The 24,403-nt window shown below is 54.4% G+C and overlaps 7 protein-coding genes across 7 annotated transcripts; 3 read left to right on the forward strand and 4 right to left on the reverse strand.

Moving 5' to 3' along the window:
• Positions 1-913: 913 nt before the first annotated feature.
• JN550_004191 (uncharacterized protein) lies at positions 914-2,675 on the reverse strand (the record flags this gene model as incomplete). Its single annotated transcript, XM_049315680.1, has 4 exons — positions 914-1,786; positions 1,866-1,889; positions 1,939-2,193; positions 2,379-2,675. 4 exons carry the CDS (start codon positions 2,673-2,675, stop codon positions 914-916), a joined length of 1,449 nt encoding a protein of 482 aa, XP_049173729.1.
• A 1,282-nt stretch (positions 2,676-3,957) lies between these two features.
• JN550_004192 (uncharacterized protein) lies at positions 3,958-7,536 on the forward strand (the record flags this gene model as incomplete). The annotated part of the gene is made up of 2 exons (XM_049315681.1): positions 3,958-4,067; positions 4,125-7,536. The coding sequence occupies 2 exons, from the start codon at positions 3,958-3,960 to the stop codon at positions 7,534-7,536; spliced, it is 3,522 nt and encodes a 1,173-aa protein (XP_049173730.1).
• Positions 7,537-8,515: 979 nt separating this feature from the next.
• Positions 8,516-9,379, forward strand: JN550_004193 (uncharacterized protein; the record flags this gene model as incomplete). Its single annotated transcript, XM_049315682.1, has 1 exon — positions 8,516-9,379. The coding sequence occupies one exon, from the start codon at positions 8,516-8,518 to the stop codon at positions 9,377-9,379; it is 864 nt and encodes a 287-aa protein (XP_049173731.1).
• Positions 9,380-10,078: 699 nt separating this feature from the next.
• On the reverse strand, positions 10,079-12,559 carry JN550_004194 (uncharacterized protein; the record flags this gene model as incomplete). Its single annotated transcript, XM_049315683.1, has 1 exon — positions 10,079-12,559. One exon carries the CDS (start codon positions 12,557-12,559, stop codon positions 10,079-10,081), a length of 2,481 nt encoding a protein of 826 aa, XP_049173732.1.
• Positions 12,560-14,912: 2,353 nt separating this feature from the next.
• JN550_004195 (uncharacterized protein) lies at positions 14,913-17,093 on the forward strand (the record flags this gene model as incomplete). Its single annotated transcript, XM_049315684.1, has 5 exons — positions 14,913-15,008; positions 15,074-15,140; positions 15,201-15,490; positions 15,712-16,143; positions 16,212-17,093. The coding sequence occupies 5 exons, from the start codon at positions 14,913-14,915 to the stop codon at positions 17,091-17,093; spliced, it is 1,767 nt and encodes a 588-aa protein (XP_049173733.1).
• Positions 17,094-17,559: 466 nt separating this feature from the next.
• JN550_004196 (uncharacterized protein) lies at positions 17,560-18,765 on the reverse strand (the record flags this gene model as incomplete). The annotated part of the gene is made up of 1 exon (XM_049315685.1): positions 17,560-18,765. The coding sequence occupies one exon, from the start codon at positions 18,763-18,765 to the stop codon at positions 17,560-17,562; it is 1,206 nt and encodes a 401-aa protein (XP_049173734.1).
• A 1,130-nt stretch (positions 18,766-19,895) lies between these two features.
• JN550_004197 (uncharacterized protein) lies at positions 19,896-23,428 on the reverse strand (the record flags this gene model as incomplete). Its single annotated transcript, XM_049315686.1, has 2 exons — positions 19,896-23,243; positions 23,342-23,428. The coding sequence occupies 2 exons, from the start codon at positions 23,426-23,428 to the stop codon at positions 19,896-19,898; spliced, it is 3,435 nt and encodes a 1,144-aa protein (XP_049173735.1).
• Positions 23,429-24,403: the final 975 nt, after the last annotated feature.

Below are 24,403 nucleotides of genomic sequence, written 5' to 3' on the forward strand. Positions count from 1 at the left end.
CCTCCAGCTTGGCGGACAGCATTATTACGAAGTCACGACACTTGGTTGATCAAAATTTTTTCGCAACTATCACTGCCTGTATTCTGCGTAACCTGCATTTGTCCCAACCCGATTTGCTTCATTCATCAGCGCTTTAGTCGAGGACACAAAAATGAGGAGTCTTGAGTGCCTGTTCCCTTTGAGCAAGTGGGCTAGCATGGTCTACCTCGAAATTTCGAGATTTTCAGGGCGTTCAAAGGCGTTTTCCTCCCCTCCATACTTTCTGAGGTTTTCATTTCGTTGATATCCCCGTGGAACTCTGATTTACATGCATCGCATCCCTTTCGATACTGAGAAAAGTTCGGTGGTGGAAACGATGGACTGGGGTGGACGTGAGAAGAGAGAAGACAGAGAGCTTTGGCCTAATATCCGTGGAAAGTAGCCGTCGAACACGACGGGGGGTTTCATATGCATCTCTCCTGGTGATGGATGCTGCAATGAGCCCTTAGGATTGCAGAATAGAAACATTTCTCTATGATCCTTGCTCGTTTAGTCTCCCGCGTTTTGCGAACCCAATGGTCTTGACAGTGACCTGACAAGTTTTACCATGTCTCGTCAGTCAGCCCTTTCTGAAGTCGTAGCTGATTTCAGCATCTCGGGATCTGTGACCAAATGATTGGAGGGTAGCTTTCGACTGCAGTAGATAATGCATAATGCAACCGTACACACGGTCGGGTCATTCTTTATTTGTCTATCATCTCTCATACTCATAAGGCCGGTTTTTCTATTCCCAACAGCCTGGCCGGAGGTCAAAGGGCCTCTCAGCTATCAGTAAACGGCGAATGCGCCCGACAGCCAGTGGCGGCGGGGAGTGTGTTGCCCCCCGTGTACAATATCTCACACCTCACACTCGGGCCGTTCAGGCAGTTGGTTGCTACAGCTTCCGCCGGCTTGCCCGCTTCTTACCGGCCACACCGCCGCTGCTGTCGGCCGCTGCCTCGGTCTCGTCCTCGTCATCGACGTCCATGACCTCCTCGTCCGCCGGGTCGTGCTCCTGGCTGCTGGCGCCCCTGTCCCGCTTGCCGTAGCGCTGACGGTTCAGGGCCGCCGTGGCCCGGCTGATGAGGTTGGTCTGATTGCGGCTATGGGCACCCTCCTTGCCCTTGCCCTCCGAGCTCATCTCCTCCGCCACCAGTTTTTCCGTGACCTCGGCCCACGCATTCTTCTCGCTGTGGCGTGCCGCCGCGGCGGCCTTGATGGCGGCGATCTGGCTCTCGAGATCAGCGAGGGTGGAGGTACATCGGCTCGACCAGGCCTGGAGGCTGGCGAGGACCGACGGGATGGAGCCCGGCGCCAGATCGCGCAGGGGCGAGACCGAGGATACGTGGACGGCTTGGTTGCGGGGATCTAGCTGGGCCGAGATCAGATCGGCGTAGATGGCGCTGATGACGAGCTCCTCCACCGCCCGAGAGTCCGACAGGCCGAGCGCCGACTGCAGGGACGAGTAGCTGAGATTGTGGGGGTCCTTGGCGAGGGTCAAGAGGGAGAGCTGGCGCAGCTTGAGGGTCTGCTGCTCGTTGAGGGCGGGGAGGCTTGTGGCTGCCGTGTAGTCCGCGTACGTGCCGTAGGAGAATATCTCGAGCTGAGTGAAGTATGGGGCGTGCTCTGGAGACTGGGCAAGGGCCTGGATCTGTGGCGCCTGAAGCAGCTCTGCAAACACATAGGTGCCCTGTGCCGAGGTGGCCCTGGTGACCAGATCTGCTGCGGCGCGGGTTGAGGTCGCCGACTTGGTGAGCGCAAGGAAGGGCTAGGGAGAGAGCACATATCAGCTCGGCGCGGGAACGGCATCGCTCTCATGGAGGATGGGGGAGACGCTTCCGACGTACCTCTAGTGCGTTCAAGGCCTTGACCTGCTCCATTTTGAATGCTGTATCGTCGTGTGGTCTGTAGGAGGCTCACCTTGGGGCAAGGCTGAAGCTCGAGATGACGGAGGTGGTAGCCTTGAGGTCTCACACAAGCTTTGGGATCTACAGCCTCGTCCCAGCCCGGACTAGCCCTGACTGCCCTTGGCGCAGCTGTCCGGCTGGTCTGACCTGTTTGTCGGGCGGGACAAGATGCTGGAGGGTATTGCAGCCGAGGTGTGTCGGCGGTAAAGCTACAGGGTGCGAGACGGTAGCGTGCGGCGGGCTGTCTCTGGGGTTTGGGGTGAATATGCTATTGTGCTGTTGGTTTGATCTCGGGTATTCTGAGGTGACATGTTGTATCATGAATGTTTGAGCTCCAGGATGATGCGAGGGGCGCTAGTCGCAACGGGCGATGGCGGGATGGCTAGCGGGCTGGCGGGGTGCCCGCGCCATAGTCCTGATAGTACTATGTACTGGCCTGAGGCGACTCCGTACAGTGCCCCAGGACAGTATGCGCCAGACTGGGCGCCAGGGGACTGCAGCCATCTCGAGCGCATTCACGTCTATGCCATCCAGGCCCGAGAGGCCCCGGGCGCCCCAGCTGGGGTGCACTAGCACTATTGAACGGCCGCGGCGGTGCCAGGGCCTCGGATAGGTTCTCAGCACCGACTGAGCAGGTTTGCGGCCCTCCTTGGTCAGCAATATTGTCTGGTCCTCGGCGCAGGGTGAATGACCGGCCGTCGTTATTTCCTGGGCAATGAGAGCGAAAAGGCCACGAAGCCTGGCGGGCATGGTCGGATTGCGAATCCAGACCCAGACCACCTCCCCACCCATGTAGAGGCTGCAGCAGATATCCAATATTTGGCGCAGGAACTGTTTCGATGCCAAGGATGGGATTCAGTCACATTGGTCTCCTGCCAGCCCGAAACGATACTCGCCCACTCAAGTGCGTCGAAACATCATGGGTAAAGTGCCTTCAGAGGCAGGGTGCGATGCGAATCGTCCCGGGGCCCATCGCCCACCTTGCACAACACCCGAATTATTGGCAATGTTGCCCGCTGTCGACTGATCCCGTTTTTTCCAAATGGCGTGCATTAAGGTTTATCAAAAGGTCGGACGAGATACCTAGATCCAGTGGCTAGTCCTCGGCAGATACGTGTGTGAGGTATTCTTGGACGCGAAACGACCCCGGCAACCCTATCCATTCGAGTGTCTACAGTACCTCCGCCAGTGTGAGTGGCAGCTCTGAAGCCTGTGGTCTTCCCGGACTACGTACTACTTACTGTCCATGTGTGCTTTGGCCCGGTGACTTGGCTGATGCTCTGCAGGCCTGGCACGGTGGGCAGTCTTTTGAAAAGTTGAGATGATGGAGAATCATCCTCGCTGGTTCCTGACCGCACCTGGTCGACAAGTTTGACCACCGTGGCCTTGCCATTACGAGGTAACGAAGCGTGGGATCTGGGATCTTTGCCCAGCTTCAGCTTCCCTTGGTGCCCGCCGCTAACGATCCCCCCCAAAGTGGACACTGAGGTCCCTGGAGCACCCCCTAGCCGTCTGGTAGACCCCCGGGCTGGTCCAGGTCCGTGATAGCCGCACAGTCCGCTAGAGCTGCAGCAGGAACCCCCGGGCCCATCGCTGACGAAACCTTGCAAAGATCAGAGTGATCAGCGCTTTTCTGGCGAGCGTCGCCCGTCGCTCGTCGCCATCGAACCACACGCCTGCAGCTTACTTCTGCGGCTTGACCTTTGTCAGCGTCAACCTGGAACCTGTGAATGCCCGCATCCCATATCCTACCAATCTCCCTACTACATACATACATAAGCTGGTCAGCAGCCTCCTTCGCCCCCCCTTTGCCTGTGCCGCAGCTGGTTTTGTGGCAGCAGCTCTCTCTTTCTTCAGCGTTTTCTTTGTCGGGTGTCTGAACTGCGACTGCGTGGGCGACAATACTATCCATCTATCATGCATGTCTTTGTGTGAAGACTCGCTCTCGATATAGTCATCCTCTCCTGCTCCTCCGTTTCGCCAACTTACTCCCTCCTTTCCGAGCGAACTGAACTCCCTCTCACGCCGAGCTATGGCGCCAGCAAATATCAAGGTCCCCCCGAGGGGTCCGACACAGGCGTCACTGCAGACCCCAAGGACTGCGCAGTGGGCCACGACGACTCTGAGAGTCGGCGGCATGACGTGAGTAGCTGATGGAGAAAAATGGACGTTTGACTCTTCTAACAAGCGGGCGTTCAGATGTGGTGCTTGCACCTCGGCCGTTGAAGCGGGCTTCAAGGGTGTCGATGGCGTCGGTAGCGTGTCCGTGAGTCTGGTCATGGAACGGGCCGTGATTATGCACGACCCGCAGAGGATATCGGCCGAGCAAATTCAAGAGATTGTTGAGGACAGAGGATTCGAGGCCGACGTTCTCGCCACGGACCTGCCGTCCCCCGTGGTTCGCGCAAAGGAGAGCCTATTCGATGCCGACGAAGAGTCCGAGCCTCCGACGACGGTGACGACCGTTGCCATCGAAGGCATGACCTGTGGCGCTTGTACGTCCGCGGTAGAAGGGGGGTTCGCCGATGTTCCAGGCGTCAAGCACTTCAGTATATCGCTTCTCTCGGAGAGGGCCGTTGTCGAGCACGATGCCTCGTTACTACCGACAGACAAGATTCTAGAAACGATAGAAGATCGAGGATTTGGTGCCACACTGGTCGACAGCGAAATACAGGAGCCGGTCAAGAGGATCCCTTCAGAAGGCAGTACAAGCCAGCCTTCTGTTGCCACTACAACTGTCGCCATCGAGGGCATGACCTGCGGCGCATGCACATCCGCGGTCGAGGGTGGTTTCAGCGGGCTGGAAGGGGTGTTGAGGTTCAACATCAGCTTGCTGGCTGAGAGAGCCGTTATCACCCACGACACCAGGAAGTTGCCAGCCGAGAAGATCTCCGAAATCATCGATGACCGGGGCTTTGATGCCAAGATTCTTTCGACCGTCTTTGAGTCCGCTGACGGCGGCGCAAACACGAGCACCGCCCACTTCAAGATCTACGGCAACCCAGATCGTGAGGCAGCTGACGCCATCGAAAAAGCCCTGTTGGCTCTTCCTGGCATCAAATCGGCGAAGCTGAGTCTTGCCAGTTCTCGGCTCACTATATCCCACCAACCTGCGGTTGCCGGTCTCCGAGTCGTGGTGGACACGATCGAGGCGGCTGGCTATAATGCGCTTGTCGCCGACAACGACGACAACAGTGCCCAGATAGAATCCCTCGCCAAGACGAGAGAGATTCAGGAATGGCGGAGAGCCTTCAAGGTCTCCCTGTCGTTTGCGATCCCCGTCTTGTTCATTGGCATGATCTTCCCCATGGCCATACCCGCTCTTGATTTCGGAGGCTTGCAGATCCTCCCAGGGCTCTTCCTGGGCGACATCATCTGTTTGTGTCTTACGATACCCATCCAGTTTGGCATTGGCAAGCGGTTCTATACTTCTGCATACAAGTCCGTGAAGCACGGGTCTCCTACCATGGATGTCTTGGTCGTTCTAGGTACCTCGTCTGCCTTTTTCTTTAGCGTCGCGGCCATGATCATCTCATTCCTGTTCCCCCCGCACTCTCGGCCCAGCACTATATTCGACACAAGCACCATGTTGATCACATTTATCACCCTTGGGCGCTTCCTCGAGAACCGCGCTAAGGGACAAACTTCAAAGGCACTTTCCCGCCTCATGTCCTTGGCACCATCCATGGCTACCATCTACGCGGACCCAATCGCGGCCGAGAAGGTTGCCGAAGGCTGGGATTCAGTCAGGGGCTCAGGCGAACCCAAGACACCTGTCCGTGACGGCAATGCCGTCGAAGAAAAAGTTATCCCCACTGAGCTCATTCAGGTCGGTGATATTGTTGTTATCCGACCTGGCGACAAGATCCCTGCCGATGGTCTCATCGTCAGAGGCGAGACTTACGTCGATGAAAGTATGGTCACTGGAGAGGCTATTCCTGTCCAAAAGAAAAAGGGTAGCAACGTCATCGGTGGCACAGTCAACGGTCATGGTCGAGTTGACTTCCGCGTGACTCGGGCTGGTCGCGATACTCAACTGAGCCAGATTGTGAAGCTCGTGCAGGATGCCCAAACCACTAGGGCCCCGATCCAGAGACTAGCGGACACCATCGCAGGGTACTTCGTTCCGATCATCCTCATGCTGGGATTCCTAACCTTCATCGTCTGGATGGTTCTGAGTCACGTCCTCAAGGATCCTCCCAAGATCTTCACGACCGAGGGGAGCGGCGGCAAACTTTTCGTATGTTTCAAGCTATGCATCTCGGTTATTGTCTTCGCATGTCCATGCGCACTAGGTTTGGCCACCCCCACCGCTGTCATGGTCGGCACCGGCGTGGGTGCTGAGAACGGCATCTTGGTCAAGGGCGGCGCAGCCTTGGAGACCACTACCAAGGTCACTCAAGTTGTCCTTGACAAGACAGGCACAATCACCTACGGAAAGATGAGCGTCGCGACTGCCAAGCTCACTTCGGTTTGGCAGGACAATGAGTGGCGTAGGCGCCTTTGGTGGACTATCGTCGGTCTCGCCGAGATGGGCAGCGAGCATCCTGTAGGTAAGGCTGTCCTGGGAGCCGCGCGGGCGGAACTAGGCCTCGATGCCGAAGGCGCCATCGATGGGAGTATCGGCGAGTTTGCTGCAGCTGTTGGCCAAGGCATAAGTGCCACTGTCCAGCCTGCTTCCAGCGCAGACCGTACGCGCTACAACGTCCTTGTTGGCAACGTTCGATTCCTCCGCGAGAACAGTGTTGAGGTGTCAGATGACGACATTGAGGCATCAGAGCAAATCAACTCGAAAGCGAACAAGTCAAAGTCCACATCTGCCGGTACCACAAATATCTTCATTGCCATCGATGGGAGATACGCCGGCCACCTATGCCTTTCCGATACTGTCAAGGAAGGCGCAACCGCTGCGATCAGCGTACTACACCGTATGGGCATCAAGACTGCTATTGTGACAGGCGATCAACGTTCTACGGCTCTGGCCGTCGCTTCGATCGTCGGCATTCCCGAGGAAGACGTCTTTGCTGGTGTCTCGCCCGATCAAAAGCAGGCCATTATCCGTCGGCTGCAAGGAAAAGGCGAGTGTGTTGCAATGGTGGGCGACGGAATCAATGATTCCCCTGCCCTTGCTACCGCTGACGTCGGTATCGCCATGGCCAGCGGTACTGATGTTGCCATGGAAGCTGCAGATGTTGTGCTGATGCGCCCGAACAACCTAATGGACATCCCCGCAGCATTGAACCTGGCGCGCACTATTTTCAGGCGTATCAAGTTCAACCTCGGGTGGGCATGCGCCTACAACCTTGTGGGTCTTCCCTTCGCCATGGGGATTTTCCTCCCGCTCGGGCTACATCTTCACCCCATGGCTGCCGGTGCTGCCATGGCCTGCAGCAGTGTCAGTGTCGTTGTCAGTTCGCTCTTGTTGAAATTCTGGAAGCGGCCACAATGGATGGATGATGCTCTTCTCTCTGAGAAAGGTGGCATCAAGAGACGCGGCCGTGGCTGGGGCCTGGACGGTGTCTTCACCAAGATCCAAGATTTCGTTGGCAAACGGACGAACAAGGACGAAGGATATGTGCCTCTGGACACATTGGAGCGGGGTGACGCCTAGGATAGCCGAATCTCTTGTATATAGTCGGCGCGAGTTGTTGAAAAGAACGGTGTACATGGAGCTGCCTGTGTTACAGGTTGTATATACGTTGTTTGGACATATGGGGGTTTTCTTGCGTTAGCGATCGCACATTTTCCTTGGATATATCCTACTAAGGCCTTTTAGATATGCCGTACATAAATCATTACGAAGAACATTCTCTTTCTTACATTTGTGTAATCAAACAGGACCTACTTATCAATGATATGACGTATTCAGATGAGTTACTATGATGGACGCTGTTTTTCTGGCGTTTGTCTGTTCTGCAAATATCCGTTCGAATACTTAGTAATTTATAGGACGCTTCAACTGGCCATATTATTCACGGCTGATCAGTCTTCATTGGATGTATACGGCATCTTCACTGATTGCTCTTATATGCGATGCTTCCTACGTAGGCTTCTTCATGTCACTCAAAGCGCAAAATTAGTCTTGAAGCATGTAAGTCGGTCGAGTCATGGCTAGCTCTTTAGTTGGACCTCACTTTCACAGCTAGGGATGGAAAGCTAAATGTGGGACAACCAAGACAGCCACCTTGGTCAGTTAATCACTATGCTCCACCGACACGAGAATCTCGACGACAATTCAGGCGCTGACGGACGGGAGATCAACATCATGAGCTTCTAGAAGCTGAGCGAGAACGCGCACACCGCCCCATCTTACCGTCCATGTACCTCCAAGTCACTCCGTGAATCCTTCTGTAGATCCCCTGCACCTGATGCGCAGGCATTGCGATCCCGCTCACAGTCGATTGCCCGCTTCCCTATTGATCCTACCACAACATCCGCTCCCCGCCCCCCAGCTTCGACCTCCGGCCAATAGTGTGGCGTTTTGACCGAGGTCCTATATTCCCCGAGACCTTCCTGTCGCTCGTGCAACCTCAACGACAGGGAAGAAGCAATAACAGCCACGTCAAGGACGTGGCGATTCGCCGACAGTTATGCCATCCCTGCCAATCTCTCCTAGCCATCTGAAGTTCTTGGGCACCCTAGTGCCCGCTGTCGCCGTGCCGCTGATCTACGTGCTGCATCTCAAGCGGCGGTTCAACCTGCTTACTACGACATGTGCCGTGGTGGGCTCCCCAGACACCGTGGTGTTGGCGAACGCTGGCGGCGCCGGACGGAACGTTGCCCGCGGCGTGGGAGACCCCGAGACTCGTGACCGCGAGATCCTACCGGCTGAGGTACGGGATGCACCGCAGCACTGGATCGTGGCGCGCGAGAGCGTGGTCTCTCGCCACGTCCCAGCCACAGACTTGAATCCCCAGTTCCTATGCCCGGAAGGTAACGGCGACGGCGACGGCGAGAGGGGCAAGGCGTTTCACGGCATGGTGGAGGCGTATATCAGCAGAAGCATGCGGCTCTTCAATCACACGCCGCAGGCTTGGTTCATGCGGCGTGCCATCACGGATCACGAGGCACGAGAGACCTTCGACGCTGAGTATCTGGACCAATGCCGTTTCGAAGTCGGCGACCGGGTGTGTGGTGTCTACGTCGTGAGCTCTCGGACCCGCCATGCAGGCGGCGAGACGGTGATCCTGAGCCTCTCGCCCCCAGGGGGGTGGACTGGGCCCGTTGTGCAGGGGAATCTTGTCGTGGGATACGAGCGAGAGGATCGGGAAGCGGTAGGGTATGGTATCAGGATCACGAACGAGACAGTGCTCTGGAGGAGGAAGTCGGAGAAGCCGGTGTTCCTCGAGGCCGCCCTGGGCCGCTGGCTACACGCCTTCATGGTGCAGTGGATGGTTGTAAAGGGGGTCGAGGAGTTGACTAACGGCAATGGTGTCAAGAGCAAGGTTTCTTGACTGTGTGTTTATATTCCCCGTTTTCTTGTTACAGCTTCCCATCTTGTGTGACTCAATTTGAGGACGCCACTCTACTCTTTCATTTACCATAACCATATCAGACAAACCCAGGCTATTCGCCCTATATAACATGGTTGTACTTTAATCAAATACTAAATCTATCTTTTTCTTGTTTTGAGTTGATACTATGCAAGGTGTCGACAAGAGCAACCGACGAGGCGCTTCAAGAGAGGCAGTCTATCGAAGCTAGCTCTCTGTTTGGAAAAGGGGGGGAGGGGCGTAATCATAGCATTGTCGTCTTCCATGGACGATAAATTTTCAATTATGAGAGTCGTACATTCTAAATTAGTTGTTGGCAAGGTAGATTCAATATAGCTTCAGCTCCAAGCCTCTCTCTTGCTTCACTACGATCAAGTGCAACGTTTGCGCAGCCGGAGTAACACAGCGAAATGTAAGTAAAATTAGTACCTTTGCCACTCTTATAATGCTTGTAAGATTTTAACTGCTAACAAGACGAACGGTCGCATTCTCAACACATGCAACCCAAATTCTTACGTGGTAGCGGGCTGGTGATCCTTGCGTTTCGAACCATAAGCCGCCTGATGTATGTCACAGACCACTGTGGTGCCTAGCTGTGGGAATAAAATTGCTCAATGATGGGAGTGATTAATATTATATACTTTTGAGGGGACCGTCTCACTACATCGGTGGCAAGGACAGAGCCTGCTGCCCAACCACTTCTACTGAAGATTCTTTTCCTTGATACAGGTATCGCACGTGGAGTGTCTTTGCAGATCCAGGCACTGGATCCCAGAAGCCTAGTATGTTGCTTTTGTTCACATTGCTGGGAATATGAAGTTGACCGTTGTCAACTAGAGCCCCCACCGCCGTTGTAACGTCGGCCACTTCCTCGAGACCCCAGGATTCACCTGTCTTGATGCCATACTTTGCGCTCAGGATAACCAGGCCGCGATTGGCGCGCTCCACCTCCTGCTTACCCTCAACATTAGCTGACATAAGAATGGTGAGATCGTCGGCCTCCGTGCGCTTCTCTTGCAGAAGGTGGAGTTGATCGCGCTCTTTGCGGTCGATGGCATTTAGTCTTCGGCGATGTGCGATGTAATCCCACACGGCGAAGCTAGCGAACGGTACCAATGTCGTCCAGAACAAAATGCGCGGGCTAACCGAAGGGCCCGATGAAATCAAAAACGGAACGCGGATCCGCTGCCCAAGACGTGACCAGTACAGGGAAAGATACAAGTTGTAAGTGCTGAATCCAACTTCAAACCCAAACTTTGAGAACTGCCCAACCTGCTTCAAGCACCTCAGGGCTATGAATCTAGCCCATATCGAGCTTGACGAAAGCTCAGCCTCGAAGCGTACGCCACGGGACTCTTTTGGCGCAGTCTTGACGGAAGAATTCTTCCTGATTGCGTTTGAGACTACTGACAGAATACTTGAATCAACACTGTATCTCAAAGAGCCGCCCAGGTAGTGTGGTTCTGCGGCGGTCGATACTGTCCACGACCCCAGACTGTGGATTCTGTCTCGTCCCATGCTACGATCCAAGCTAACAAGGCCACGATCCCTGGATCGGTCTGGTATGCATGAAGCCAGCGATCTGGAGGAGCCGCAAGTGTAGTCGAGCTCTACTCTCGGGGCTATGCGGGTGGGGAAGTCGAGGTTGAGAAGTCGTTTGCTCATCCTTGAAAACCGAGTGAAGGCACGGCACGTCTCATCAGGGCCAAATACCCAATCACCACTGTCCATCTTGCACTGAATGAATCCCTGGGATAGCGGTCGCTGCAAAGTAGCGCTGACAGTCGGTATGCCGCGGTGCCATGGACTCACGCTGGTAGCGAGCTGGCATACGCTTGTTGTATCGTCTTTAGGCAGGTTGACCTGCTTCGTTATGCCAACGGAAATCGATGGCTTTGGTAGTATACCGGCTTCGAGTTCTAGGAGAGCGCCAGCCTCATAACCATCTCTAGGCCTTTTGAAGCCATCGCTGCCAGACACCAGGCGTGGCGGAAGCTGATGCTGCAGCTTCACTGCCACTAGAGGGTGTAATTTGCCGTCGAGAAGCTGCAAAGCTCGTTCCCTTGGGGTGTGGGTAGGTATGTTTGGACGGTAGGGATCCGCTACAACAGACTCTGGCAGCGATACAAGATCTTGCAGGAATCCCGCTATGGAGCCTCGTACTGTTAGCAGAGTCCTGCGGGATGCCAGAACGCGTGACTGCAGATGCTTTCCGTCGATTTCAAGTTGCGTCAGATGAGAACCAGGTGAACCAAGCCGAAATAAGCCTGCAGTCTTGGTTACAATGGCATCGATGGAATTTCCCAACCCAGGCAACGAGGTAGATATCGACTGAGTGAGGGCGAAGTCAAGCGGTTGAAGCATAGACCCTTTCAGGCCTGGTCTCGTCGGCAGTTTCGTATTCACGGCGTCCAACCTGATGCCGAGCTCAAGACTGCCATTCTCATTGGCTACCAAATCGTCAATGAGGTACCTGAGAGCTTCGACATGCCATAGACAAAGTGGATCCAATTGAGCCGAACGCTCCAGAGCCACATCCCGACCATTAGATAGATCATGCAGAAGCCGGCGGTCAGGATCGATAAGTGTCTCAAAGGCGGTCTGTACCAGAGTGAAGTAGGCTCTGGCTGCAGTGCGCAGCTTGGGCGGGTGGCTTTCTGGGTACAACAAGACGAACAGTCGGTAATATGCCTTCCGAATGTCTTGAGCGGAAGCATCCAATGGCAAGACTAGGAGATCGTAGTAGTCATGGACCCGTCCTCGGCCCTGTAGGGCTGACGGGTCCAACCCGCCAATCATTGGACCAGCTACGGCAGCATTTGCTTCGTCATATGCACCAACGGCTTCAGATGCAATGGTCATCCGGTCAAAGGTGGATGCGCCATCATCAAAGCCGAACTCGAACTCCTTGGCGGTAGCGGCAAATTGGTCGTTCAGAGAAAAGCGCGAGGCTGTTGAACGAAGCCCATGATTTCCATAACCCTGCGGCTGCATATAGTCGTCGTTGTAGACTGCAGATGACCGGGTGGAGGAATTACGTGAGACACCCCCCGTCTGCCCCTGGCCCTGGCCCTGGTTCTGGTTTCTTCGGACTCGGCTGCTAGCGCCGTTCAGAGTGCGAGCCGACACAGCGTCTGCCATTTCTGCGTATCTCGTCGCTGGTTGAGCTGGCTGTGCTGTAGTAGGTCGTGTGGTATGGTTGTCCCGCGGTATATGATCAGTAATCGGTGGTATCAATTGTGGTCTTTGATAGAGCAGTCAGAGATTCAACTAGGATTGTGCGCCTGTCCTCGTCCATGCAACTGCTCATTCCCAAGAAAATCGTGCAGCAATGATACGACGCAGCCGACACGACGTTGTCACGTTGTTTGCACCGGTCTCTCGTTGTTGTCTGGGTGCGTTAATAGCGCTGGGTGACCGTGATATCCCCGTCTCTGACACCCTATCGGTTGGATAGTCGAGAGCGTGGCCTTGAATGCTGTGCGCCAGCCAGGGCGATAATCTTGCGGGCAACCTTCCTACTCTTAATATGGTCGACGCGATGAATTTTGGATTGAATTGACTCGTTTTTCTTCGCCGAGAAATTTCCATCTGCCCCTCATAAACAGATCGCTTCATCGCGCCGCCTCACTGAGCGCGGTCGCATTAACACATCTGCCAGTTTCATATTAAATGACAGGGATCACAACTACCCCAATCCAGTAGAAGGCCTTCACCAGCACACTTGGGTCCACTTGTCGAACAATCATCCCATCACGTTGCAGTCCAAAGGACGCGTGCCGCTCGTGCGTGAGGCTTTGAAGCCTTCAGGACTACAGTCGAAGGTGCTCACCCGATACACGTCCTCGATCGTAGAGATACCATAGTGTCGGCAGTGAGTTCGGGTTTGAGAACCGAGAAGTGATTCAGAGCCGCCGGAAGTATGCGCTGACACTTGGTGGGCGGCGACCGATGCTGGTAAGCACTAGAGAACTGCGAAAGTCTAGTCTTCGATGTATAGTGATTTCCGTTCACTTGGACTCGGTCATGGCCGAATGATATTGTAGTTGCTGAATCAAGTGCCTTATGTTCTGTGTGGGTAGCCATCTGATGACGTCCAATACATATGCGAATGCCGAGACCAAGCTCGCCCCAGGTCCCAAAGTAGAAGTAATGTGTACCTTGGTATCTGGCTCAGCCGCGTTGCCCAATAGCGCTATTGTTCTTAATGGCCGCTACAGGGCTGGCGAATGGGCGATCTGCCCGGCGGACCTGGATTAGTTACGTTGAACAGTGGCCATGCTTGTGGCTGTATCCGAGCTCCACGTGCCTCTTCAACTCCGCAATTCGCTGAATGAACTGGCGCTGTCCTGGTTGTGTCGTATCAGCCGAGAGGCCGAAACTGCTTTCACAGTAAGTTTGTTGTAGTAATCACCACGAGCCTGGCATCCCCTACATATGAACTGAGTTGAGCATGGCAAACTCCCACGAGGCAGCAAAACCATTAAGCTGGTAAGAAGAGATTACATCTCTTTAATAATCCGGGTCACCTCTGTCAAAAACGACCCAATCCTCTAAGCCTGCAAGGGTCCATGAGACAGAGAGCGCAGCATTTGGCTCTTCTCGGAAACTCAAGGGAAGACAGAGAACCCCTTGGTGGAGACGGAAGCTAAAATGCGGCCGCAAAGTCCGCCTTGGCGACCAAAGTATCTTGCAGCCAGGATTCTAAGTGGTGTACCGTACTGGTCCACTGCCCACCCCATCTTTCACTGCACTGCACGATCCTTTCGAACCCTCGTCGCCCATTGCATTACTTCGCGGTACTTGTGACTTCATCTCTGCCCTACGGACCCAACCTTATGGCCCACGGCTCTTTTCCAGGGTCAAGTATAGACGTGGCTAGGGTTGGATGCAGAGGACTTCGGGCTAGTACAGCAGCTCCTTACCTGCGTATCCATTAAGGTAGGGTATTTACAATGTGGTCAGGGTCCCAAGAACAGAGCATTGTTTTTTTCCCTCCCCTCTGGCGAGACCGCCATTTTTCAGCCCAGTGATCGTCGCAGCCATAGCAGAGCGATGCGGTATACCTACTAGAGTAACGTTTCCACGTCGATCTCAGCATCTTTGTTCGCTCCCAGACCAAACACACTCTGCACTCCTGTCTCCAAGTTCGGAGTGACCAGCACACCGGGCTTCATCAAATTTCTATCGCCACCCCTGAGGCTGCCGTAAGGGTTGAAAGTCCACTGCGTTTTCCTGTCACTTTGACTCAGCATTCTCCTGATCGGCAATCGAACTCTTGTATCCGAGCCTGGCTGTGCACCGTTGTGCTCATGAAGTAACTGCGCCTATGCTTCAGGATAGGCACGCCAAACACATACATATAATAAAATCCCAGCCCGGGCAGGCGGGCCACCTCGGCGTCAAGGGGCATCGGAGTTGTCTATCATATTCTGCCATTGTTTCTTGGATTTTTATACATTAGTAATCAGCATCCTCCGCCATGCCAATCGCAATGGCCTTGTTTCCCCACGATGCTGGCGCTGGCGGAGGCACAGCGGCCGCAAACCTGACAAAGGCAAATCAGGCGTGCTACTCCTGCCGTAAGCAGGTTGGTTGACCCCATTCTACAGACGGCACATACATATGTTCATCAAGCTAATCCACGTGGGATAGAAACGTAGATGTGACAAGGCCCTGCCTGCCTGCTCCCTCTGCACACGGATGGCGCGGCACTGTGACTGTGAGTGACACGCAGTACACAACTTGACGAGGTTTAACTTATTGACTACTGAATTTATAGACTCCGAGGTGCAGCCCGCACCCACTGCAGAAGACTTTGCCGTTCTTCAAGGGAAGTTAGCGGAATTGGAAAGCCGGCTGACCTATTCTGGCGGATCCGATGTCAGTTCCGGCCACCTCAGCCCGCCTAGCCGGTCTGCATCACATTCCGTGGCAACACCACAGCTACTTCATCAGGAGCCGTTATGGCAAGGCGGCCGCAGCAATTTCCCCGCGGCTGTATTCTTAGACTCTCGTATGTTCCAATGGAGCGGCTTTCAGCTACCTAAGCCCACAATGGAGGTTCCTCCTGTAAGTTGGCCCGTTTCCTAGTTTGTGTCTTTACCACTACTAGTATGAGAGAACGATGAACACTTCCAGGCTAGACGCTTCAACCTTCCTTCCTTCTTTCAATTGCCTTTCATGTTCTGAAATTCAACAACATGAGCAGCAAGTACATGAAACCCTTATTTTTATTGATATCGTGAGCTACTTCATGGCCGTCAGTTTCGCTAACAAATGTCTCTTACTAGTATGTATTACAATGTATTGGAAACGCAGAAGACCTGGAGCAAACTTTATCCGACTATTTTGACGATATCCATCCATGGTTCCCCATTGTCTCGCGGAAACGCATGGCTATAGGCTACCAAATATGGGGAGAGACCGGCGGCGACATAGCGCTATTACTCCTGGCCATGAAATTAATAACATCGCAGCCTCAAAGAGGCTTCACTGCGTCCGAAAACTACCTGTACACCGCCGCAAAACAATTCGTCGCATTTTTAGAGAGCGTCGGCACTACGTCACTGGCATATTTACAAGGCATTGTCTTGATAGCACTATATGAATATGGGCAAGGCGTCTACCCGGCCGCTTATATGAGTGTGGGACAAGCTGTTCGGTATGCGGAATACCTGGGATTGCCTTCTTACAAGAATAGCAGCGCTATGCTTGGCCACCCTGTACGTCTGAGCTTCCTTCCATGATTCCGCTTATAGGGCCGGAGGCGAAGTACTAATCCAAGCTATAGATGACATGGGCAGATGCCGAGGAGCGACGCCGCGTTTGGTGGGCTGTATACATAATGGATAAGTTGGTATCGATCGGCGCATATAGGCGGCCGATGTGCCCCGAACCCTCCCCCGACGAGCTCCTGCCCACGAACGACAAGGCATGGGATCTGGGTGACAGTACAAGCGCATATCAACGGCCAGTTTCGTCGCCCTTCTCCGAGCCCCAATCAACATTTGGTCGGCTTTGCCAGTCCGCTCTCCAAGCTGCAACAGCGCTGAGGCACCATACCGCACTGGAACGGCGAAAGATCAACGGCGAACGGTACGATTTCACCGAAGTGGCAGGCATGATGGAGAACGCGCATATCTTGTGTAAAGCTCTGCAGTCGGACTTTACGACAAACCCGGGGGCGTACTTCAGTCTGATCGCCGCAAGGTGTCTGAACTTTACTGCCGTGCTCAAGATCCTCGCGATGTATGCCTCTGGCGAATCACTCAGAGGCGTGGGCTCCGAGTGGAACGAGGAGGAGATGACGCTACAGTTGACTGCCGTAGACGGAACGAAGAAGACGGCGGCATTCGTGCGGGACTTTGCCGCGGACCTCTTCGCATTCATATCCTTGGACGAGGATGTGGTGAAGACGCCGCCAATGGTGTTGGACACCCTCTACCTTGCCTCCATGGTGCACCACAACGCATGGAAAGACACGGGTGATCCGATCGCCGAGTCGAGTCTGGAAACGACACGGAAGTGTCTCGTGCGCCTCAGTGGCAGGTGGAGGCTTGGCAAGGAGCTCCTGGACATGATGGAGTCTCATGAGGCACACTACATTGTAGGCTCCAACTTCTCAAGCAGTAGACTCAGTGGCATTCCGTTAGTTGTCATGAACATGTCCTAACACCAAGCACATCACCTGGCATGTTGACGGCAAACGCTGCAGGGGCCGATTTGCATTGTTTGGCGTTCTGGACAGAGAAAACAGAAGCAAAGTAGGGTAGCAGGGCAATTGGGCATATGTTGACCATATGAAGCCCCATAGAATAATATAAATCTCAAAAGTAAACATTACAAATTTAACGCCTTTTCGACCACTGCTTCCTTTACGGTACAAGTAACCATCCTGATAACTCGTGCGTTACGCGACAGAAATACTTTCCGAGGCCTTTTGGAGAAAGCTCGTAATGTCCGAGGGCCAAGCATAATTACTTATGATAGTAAAGACTTATATACCCTGCGTGGTACATGAGCTTAGTTCTATTGTTTATTCTTCATGTCATGTTCTATGCTCTATCGGGTATCCCCTCTAAATGATCGCTCAACTCTATCCGACGGCGTCTATATGCGGCGTGTGCATAGCGGCAAATCTATAAGGCGACCCAGCCAACTCTAAATAGTCTATACCCGCTCTCATCCCCTCGTCCAATCCCGCGTCGTTTCTCCAGGCTCTCGTTCCCGATGATCTTCAGCACCCGCCCTCCGTCGTCCCGGGGCAGTTCGTCAACGTTGGCAAAGGCGGCTTCGACAGTATCGCTGATGCCTTCGAACTTGCCGTTCTGCCGGACTGTCGCCATCAGCCAGAAGACACCGTTGGGGCCCAGATACTTGGCTACACAGTCGCGCAGCCAGGTTGCGTGCTCCGGGGCGTAGATGACATCTGTGGCGACGATCAGGTCGGCCTTCTTGTCCAGTGGTGCCTCGAAGGAGGGAGCGGACCAGTCCAATAGGCAGGCTTCCATCGGCGTTGAAGTCTCCGCTGCGAAGTTGGATGCAATATTGCCGCGCAAATTGTCGAGCACGGCGGGATGGTAGTCGGTGGCAACGACTCTGGCTCCCGGGAAGCCTAAGCTGGGAAGTAATTTGGCGAGTGTCAGGCCGACAAGTCCCGTCCCGGCGCCCAACTCAAGGATATGTGGCGCGCTGCCAAGGGACCTCAGCCCGAACCGCTCGGGCGAGCCGCAGAGGAGATCCGAGAAGACGATCGACGCACCCCAGCTCTGCAACCCGACATCTGTGTGGTCTGCGCCTGTGCTAATGGGCTTGTCCAGCAGGTGCACCTCGACCACGGCAGGCGGTTCGTCGCCAGATGGAGGGCCCAACTTGAACGAGAACTGACGAATAATGCCGGCGTCCTCCTCGTCCAGTTCCTCTTCCACGGCGGTACTAAAAGAGGCCAGCACATACGATGCCTGCTCGATGGCGCTTTCGCAGGCGTCCTCGGAGCTCCAGAGCGCGAGCCCTTCGGCCCGCGCGATGAAGCCGGTCAGCCAGCGCGTGGCATGGCTGCGCTCGAACGCGTCTGCGCGCAGAGCGGCTAGCGTCTCCTCCCCATCCTCGTCCTCCTCATCGCCGGACACGTAGCCAGAATCAACCAGCGGCGTAGGCGCCTCGCTGCGCGGAGTCTTGGACTTCTCGTGTACCGCGCCAAACCTCAGCGCCGACGAAAGCGGGCAGTACAGCGCATAGAGGCTGCGGAGCGCCGACGAGACGACCTCCTCTGTCAGGTCATCCAGGGAGCGCAGCGCCGGTAAAAAGGCGGTCGGGGCCTGCGGGCGACCACAGATGGAGTTCATTGCGGATTGTGCCGGGCGCGCACGCACGCAGCACGCCGAGCCTGCCTGTGTGCGCAACGGGACGGGCGAATGGCTTGAGGAATCGAGGATCCGGCGGCCGAGGTCTGCCTCCGGCATTTCAAGGGGTCGGCTTTCTTTTTTTTTTTTCCCTCTCCAGAAAAAGTGGGACCCCTAAAGACGGTCTCGGCCGGCCGGAAAACGAAGCTATCGTCAGAATCCGGAAGGAGCCGAGTCAGTCCCACGTGGGCCTGACTCGACCTTTTGACTTGACCGCTTCTCAGAGCTCGGCGGTTGTTATTATTAGAAGCTGACACAGATGACATAGGCATCTCATATATCGTCCAAGGTAAGAAACAATTGACCTTTGATGACGGCTATTTCTTCATGCTGCACCCCTTGGTCGCCACTGTCCCGCTACGCTATAAGTTGACATAAGCACATTTTCCGCTGCAGCTTACAGCTGTTCGATTTCTCAAAGTGTGGCCTCTACACCGTTGAATGTCTGGTATGAGTGATAAATAGCATACAAATCACGCTCATTTAGACGAGAAGAGATAGTTTCATCAACCATTTTGTCAGTCGAACTAACCATCCTCCAATCACACCAATCATCGCGGTTATAATCACACAAGTATCTTGACTGAACTTGTGCAGTACGAAACGTCGTAAGGTCATCATGCGATCCATTCATCAAGAATCTAGTAATGCATTCTCATTTCATCAATTGTCGTTTGTAATGGCCACCATACCCTTCATCATCACGGCTCCTATCGTACATGAAAACATAAGTTTCTGTCAATATGGTGGCATGGCACCCATGTTCCTTCCCAAAAGCTGGCAACGGCATCGGCTCGGATATCTGACTCCAGGACCTTGTCCACATGCGCGCAACAAAACAAATACCTAGCCTCGCTGAGGCTGGCTGCTGAATGCAAAGATAGTGTGCTATAAGCAAATTTTGAGGCCAAAGGGAAAATGCAAGTCTGTGAAGTAAGTGTCTGAACAAAGGAAAGACTAGAAAGGTAATATTCTCAGCGAATGACGTGGGTCAGGCAATTCTCAATCCGCATCACTCATACCATGAGTGCATAGCCCAAGCTCTTCAAAATGCGATCTTCGTCATCAACTCGTTATTTCCCGTGTAGTTTCTCCTTCAGATATACAACGGCAGCATAGCCGGAACAGCACTGCGTCGTCATGCCGTGAGCGCACCACGGACACTTGACCATGGTGGTGATTGCTGCTGATACGCCAAGAAGTTTGTCCTCCACAATCGAATCGGGCTTTGCCATGCATTCGTACACCCTAGAAGGCATATCGTGAAAGAATTTGCAACTGCAACACTCGACAAGCATCTTGGCAATGGGCTCTCCCTTGCGCTCAGGGGACATGGCGTTTTTAGTCTGCGGCAGAGAGTTTTTGTGTGAATAAATAGGGCGAAGGGCCCGCGAGGAGGACGCCTGATGGATCGGTGCCGTTCTACGTGCCTCCTGCAGGTAGGCGGCACCAGGTGAGAGTATTGAGGATTCCTGGCTGCTCGAGCTATTATTCCGCGACGCCTTGAGGGCGGAACGTCGAGGCGCGGGAGCTTCAACCTCCACTTCCAGCTCCGGGGGTGGCGAGCTGGGCAGACTGAACGATGTTGCTCCGGCTTTGTTCGGCTTTGAGTGAAGAGACTGATGCTTCAAAGGCGGCAGGAAGCTTGTGGCAGTGAGATCAATCGCCGAGTGTGCCTTCGGTGGGAGAGTCTGCCGTCGGATTGGTGGCAACTCTTCCTCATCTTCCAACTCCTCCTTCAGTACTTCACCAAAGGTCGCGGATGTCGGAGTGGCGACGAGAGATGGAGTCGAAAGTCCTTCTGGCTTGGGAGAGGTAGTTGCAGTCATGATTGACTGGCTATCCAAATCGATAGGAAGAGCCGTCCGACTCCAGGCATCATTCTGCATTTTCGTATCTCTGCTTGTTGATCGAGACTTGGACTGTCCCGGCAACTCCATGAATTTTGTACGGTGTAGTCTCCTGGAGACTCTCTCATCCCCAGCAAGTACCGAAGAAGATGGGACAGATCTAGGGATATCCGCCGAGGCACCCCGTCGCGATTGCGGTCTTGATATATCTGGAGTCGTTGCAGTTGAGGGAGATGGAGGAACGTCATCACAAGTGGACGACGATGATCTTTCAGATGTGCTTCGGCTAGGTTGGTCATCCTGGAGTATGCTGTGCGGAAATGTCTTGGCCAAGATCTTGGCCGCTGTGGATGGTACTCCCAGGCGCTCAAAGGCCGGTACATCGCTGTCAACCCCCTGCGCGGGCATGACCGGAGAGTCTTGTACCTGCTCTACCCTGACCGTAGAGACTGAGGGGTTGGTTGGTACCTCTGCCGAGGGATTACGGATGCCTGCTGGCAAGCTGCTCGTATTTTGTATCGGCAGCATCGTCCAAGCAGGCTCATCGTCCTCATCTTCTTCCGGTTCCTCATCTATCCTCGGTGAGGTTGGGAACTTGCCTTCAGCAGGCGATCGCAGGTCCAATGTTGGTGGTGCATACGATTCAGAGATGAATGTGAAGTAATCAGCGGGCTTCTCAGCTATTTCTTGAAGTTGCTGCAGATCATTGCTGCCAACAATCTGATCATCGTTATTGGTTGTTCTCGAATCCGAGCCCGAGTCCTGAGATAGTCCCAAAAACCCTTCGATCCCATCGTGGGTGACAGCTCTGCCAATCAAGCTTGGCCTGGGAGATAGACTTGAATTGGTCAAGTTCCTGCTTGTCTCAACTGGGCTGCGCTCAAGTCCCCTTGAGACTGGGCGAATGGTCGAGCTATGGGTCCCGATAGAAGCTTGGTCATCTTCATCATGGGGCGAGTATGTAACACTGAGTCTGTCCACCTCTTCTGTATACTGAGCAGCGTAGTCTTTGTCACTAGAGGGGCTCGCTACCGGCCTAGGTTTGTCGGCTACTGCCACTGGCTGCAACAGCACATCCTTATTTTGTCGATTCAGTCGAGAGGAACTCCGTAGGGGTTCTTGCCCATAATCACCGGGCCTACTGAAATGGTCGTTCCCCGGGCGTGCGCCTTGTGGCATGAATGCCTCTTGGAATTGGTGTCTGGAGTGCTCGACATAGTTCGGCGGACGACGGCGGCCCTCATTAGCTACAGGAACGTAAGAATTTTGTTCTCTGGCCCTATGGGGACGGCTTCGACGATAGCCTGACTCGTCATAATCACTACTGGAGTCTCTCATTTGAGGTTCGTGTGCCTGCGGCTTCCTACCTCGCAGAACGTCTACCTCAGGTTCTTGAACCTGTTGAGTAAGAGTGGTGCCAGTTTGCGGCTGCTCCTGATTACTAGGCGTCGCGGTGCCATTCACCATAAGATCAAGCTGCCCCGAGGTTCCAGGACGTTGATCGAGGTCATCACCTTCTTCCGAGGGCTGTGCGTATAGATACGATGGTCCCTTGAGCCTCGAAAGAAGCGAATTGCTTCGCCCATGTCCAGAGCTCGATGATTTGCGCCCCAATCCCGACCGTCGTTCTTGAGAGGACATGGAATTGCTGGATGTCGACTGAGTAGACTTGATTGACGGTGGTTTACGAGGATTCAGAAAATCCGACTCGCCTCGTACCCCGAGATTTTGCACTGGATATGACGAGCCACTCTTGATAGAGCCGTTGTCGTCCATGCTAGACCGCGTACTCGCTATCATTTTCTGAACTGCAGAGACGTTTCCATGTTGGAGCCGCAGCCCGGCCAAGAATCCTTTGCTCTTGGGCTTTGTGTTCTCGTCCAGTACCACTGGCTTCAGGAGATTCTGATGATGCGCCATGGCATCGGGTGGATAGTGACTTGTTGAGCGGTTCAAGTTCCTCTCTGATAGCTTTTGGCGTTGCTCCAATTCAGGCGCTGATAAGGACCGATCAGCAGTAGTCAGAGCCTTCGGTCTGGCAGCGCTTGGCGGAGCTGCTTTGCTGAGCCTGTTTTTCTTGGGAGCCTTGTTGTCTTTCTCTTGACGCTCTTGCTCCTTTTTCTTCTGTGCCGCCTCCCGTTTCTTCGTCTTCTTTTTGTTCTGGCCGTAGAACTCCCAGGTGGGCGACTGGCAGATAGACGACTGGTCTGACAACTCGGCGTCGTCGCCCTCAGGGTCTGAGAAAGTTACCGTTTTTGTCCGCTCTCGAGGCTCCCTCGGAGGCTCTGCAGATTGTGCGCGTTGGCGAAGCTCGGCATCCAAGCCATCTGCTCTTACAGCCAAGGCCGTGGTTGGAGAAGGTGGGATAGAGATGGAAAGCGAGGGCAGAGCCAGGCTATTGCGCGCAGCTTTCATCATCTGGTGCGGGTTCTGGTGGGTGAGCGGTGGATGAGCACTGGCACGCCGAGCTTTCAATGCCGGATTTGGTTGTGCGGAAGAAAGGGGTCTTGTATGGGAAAGTCCTGGCGGTGTGAGTGGTGGTGCTGAGCCAATGTCTTGAAGTCGCTGCATCTATAAGAGTGAAAGCCGGTGCTATTAGTGGTCGGTAGTATGGGGCTGCCAGCCAATGGGCTTGCGAGTGGGCAGGGTCGCAGCCGGGAGTGACATACCTTGAGCTTCTTCTCCAGCTCCAGCATGCGAGACAGGCTATCCGCTCTCGTTCGTACTTCGGGTCTTGCATTCCTCACCTTCGTCATATTGGCGATTACGCGGCCACTGAGAGCCAGGTGAGTCGGGAATATGTCTCGGCCTGGGGGTGGTGGAAACAAGTATCGCGGGATACTTGCGTGATCTGAGGACGGAGGAATCAAGGGCCGCGACCCCCGTAGAGGCGGTAGTACCTCGTCTGTTGCTATGCCTATGGCGAATGCTGCTTCGCCCGCTGGTATTGGGTGATGACCCCCCGGTACGTCTCAAAAGCGTAAGTGGGTGGTGGACAGGGGTGAATGTAGGAAATCGTCCAGCCCTGGTCCAAAGTGTGCGTCCGTACAGCCGAATGCTTTTTGTGTGTCTGGCTTCTGCCGGGAAGTCCAACCCAGCTTCACTGGGAGGGCAACAGATCTCGCTTCTCCCCCGCAAAATCCAACGAGACGCGGAGAATACCCAAGAGATATTGGCGGGGTGTATCTTGGACGAGGTTGATTGGCTGCGGTGCCGGTGATGAGAACGCGGGAAACAGGAAATTCTCTGATTAGATGTAGGTCATATGGGCGATGAAGCGTGAGGAAGAATCACGGACAGTGACCAACCAGCGCGGTTGGAAGATAATGACGATGGTGACAACAACTCTGGACTGGGTGGCCGAGAGTCAAGGGAAAACCTGGAAACAAGAACACACGCGAGGCAGGAGAAGCGTTTGTCATTCTTCTATGAATAAAAAAGCCAGAAACGCGGCCGTCCATCTTACCACAGGTTGGCAGGCAAGGGGGGAGGGAGAGGAGCTTGGAGCATCCGCGGCCACGACGATCAACGTGGTCCAGCCGGGGATACGCCTGCACAAGCCGATCGATGTGGTCCCAAAAGAAGGCTGGCGGAAGATGGAGAGACGCTCAAATTTCCAGTGGAAAGCGACCACTGCCTTGATTCTGTGGTGCATGGGCTTGATGCGTATCCGCCCTTGGGCTGGGCAAAGCCATCAGCACCACCTTGACTTACCGCTGCGCTTGGGACAT

Source organism: Neoarthrinium moseri (genome assembly GCF_022829205.1).
Source record: "Neoarthrinium moseri strain CBS 164.80 chromosome Unknown scaffold11_Wmoseri_CBS_16480, whole genome shotgun sequence".
NCBI classification, from domain to species: domain Eukaryota; kingdom Fungi; phylum Ascomycota; class Sordariomycetes; order Amphisphaeriales; family Apiosporaceae; genus Neoarthrinium; species Neoarthrinium moseri.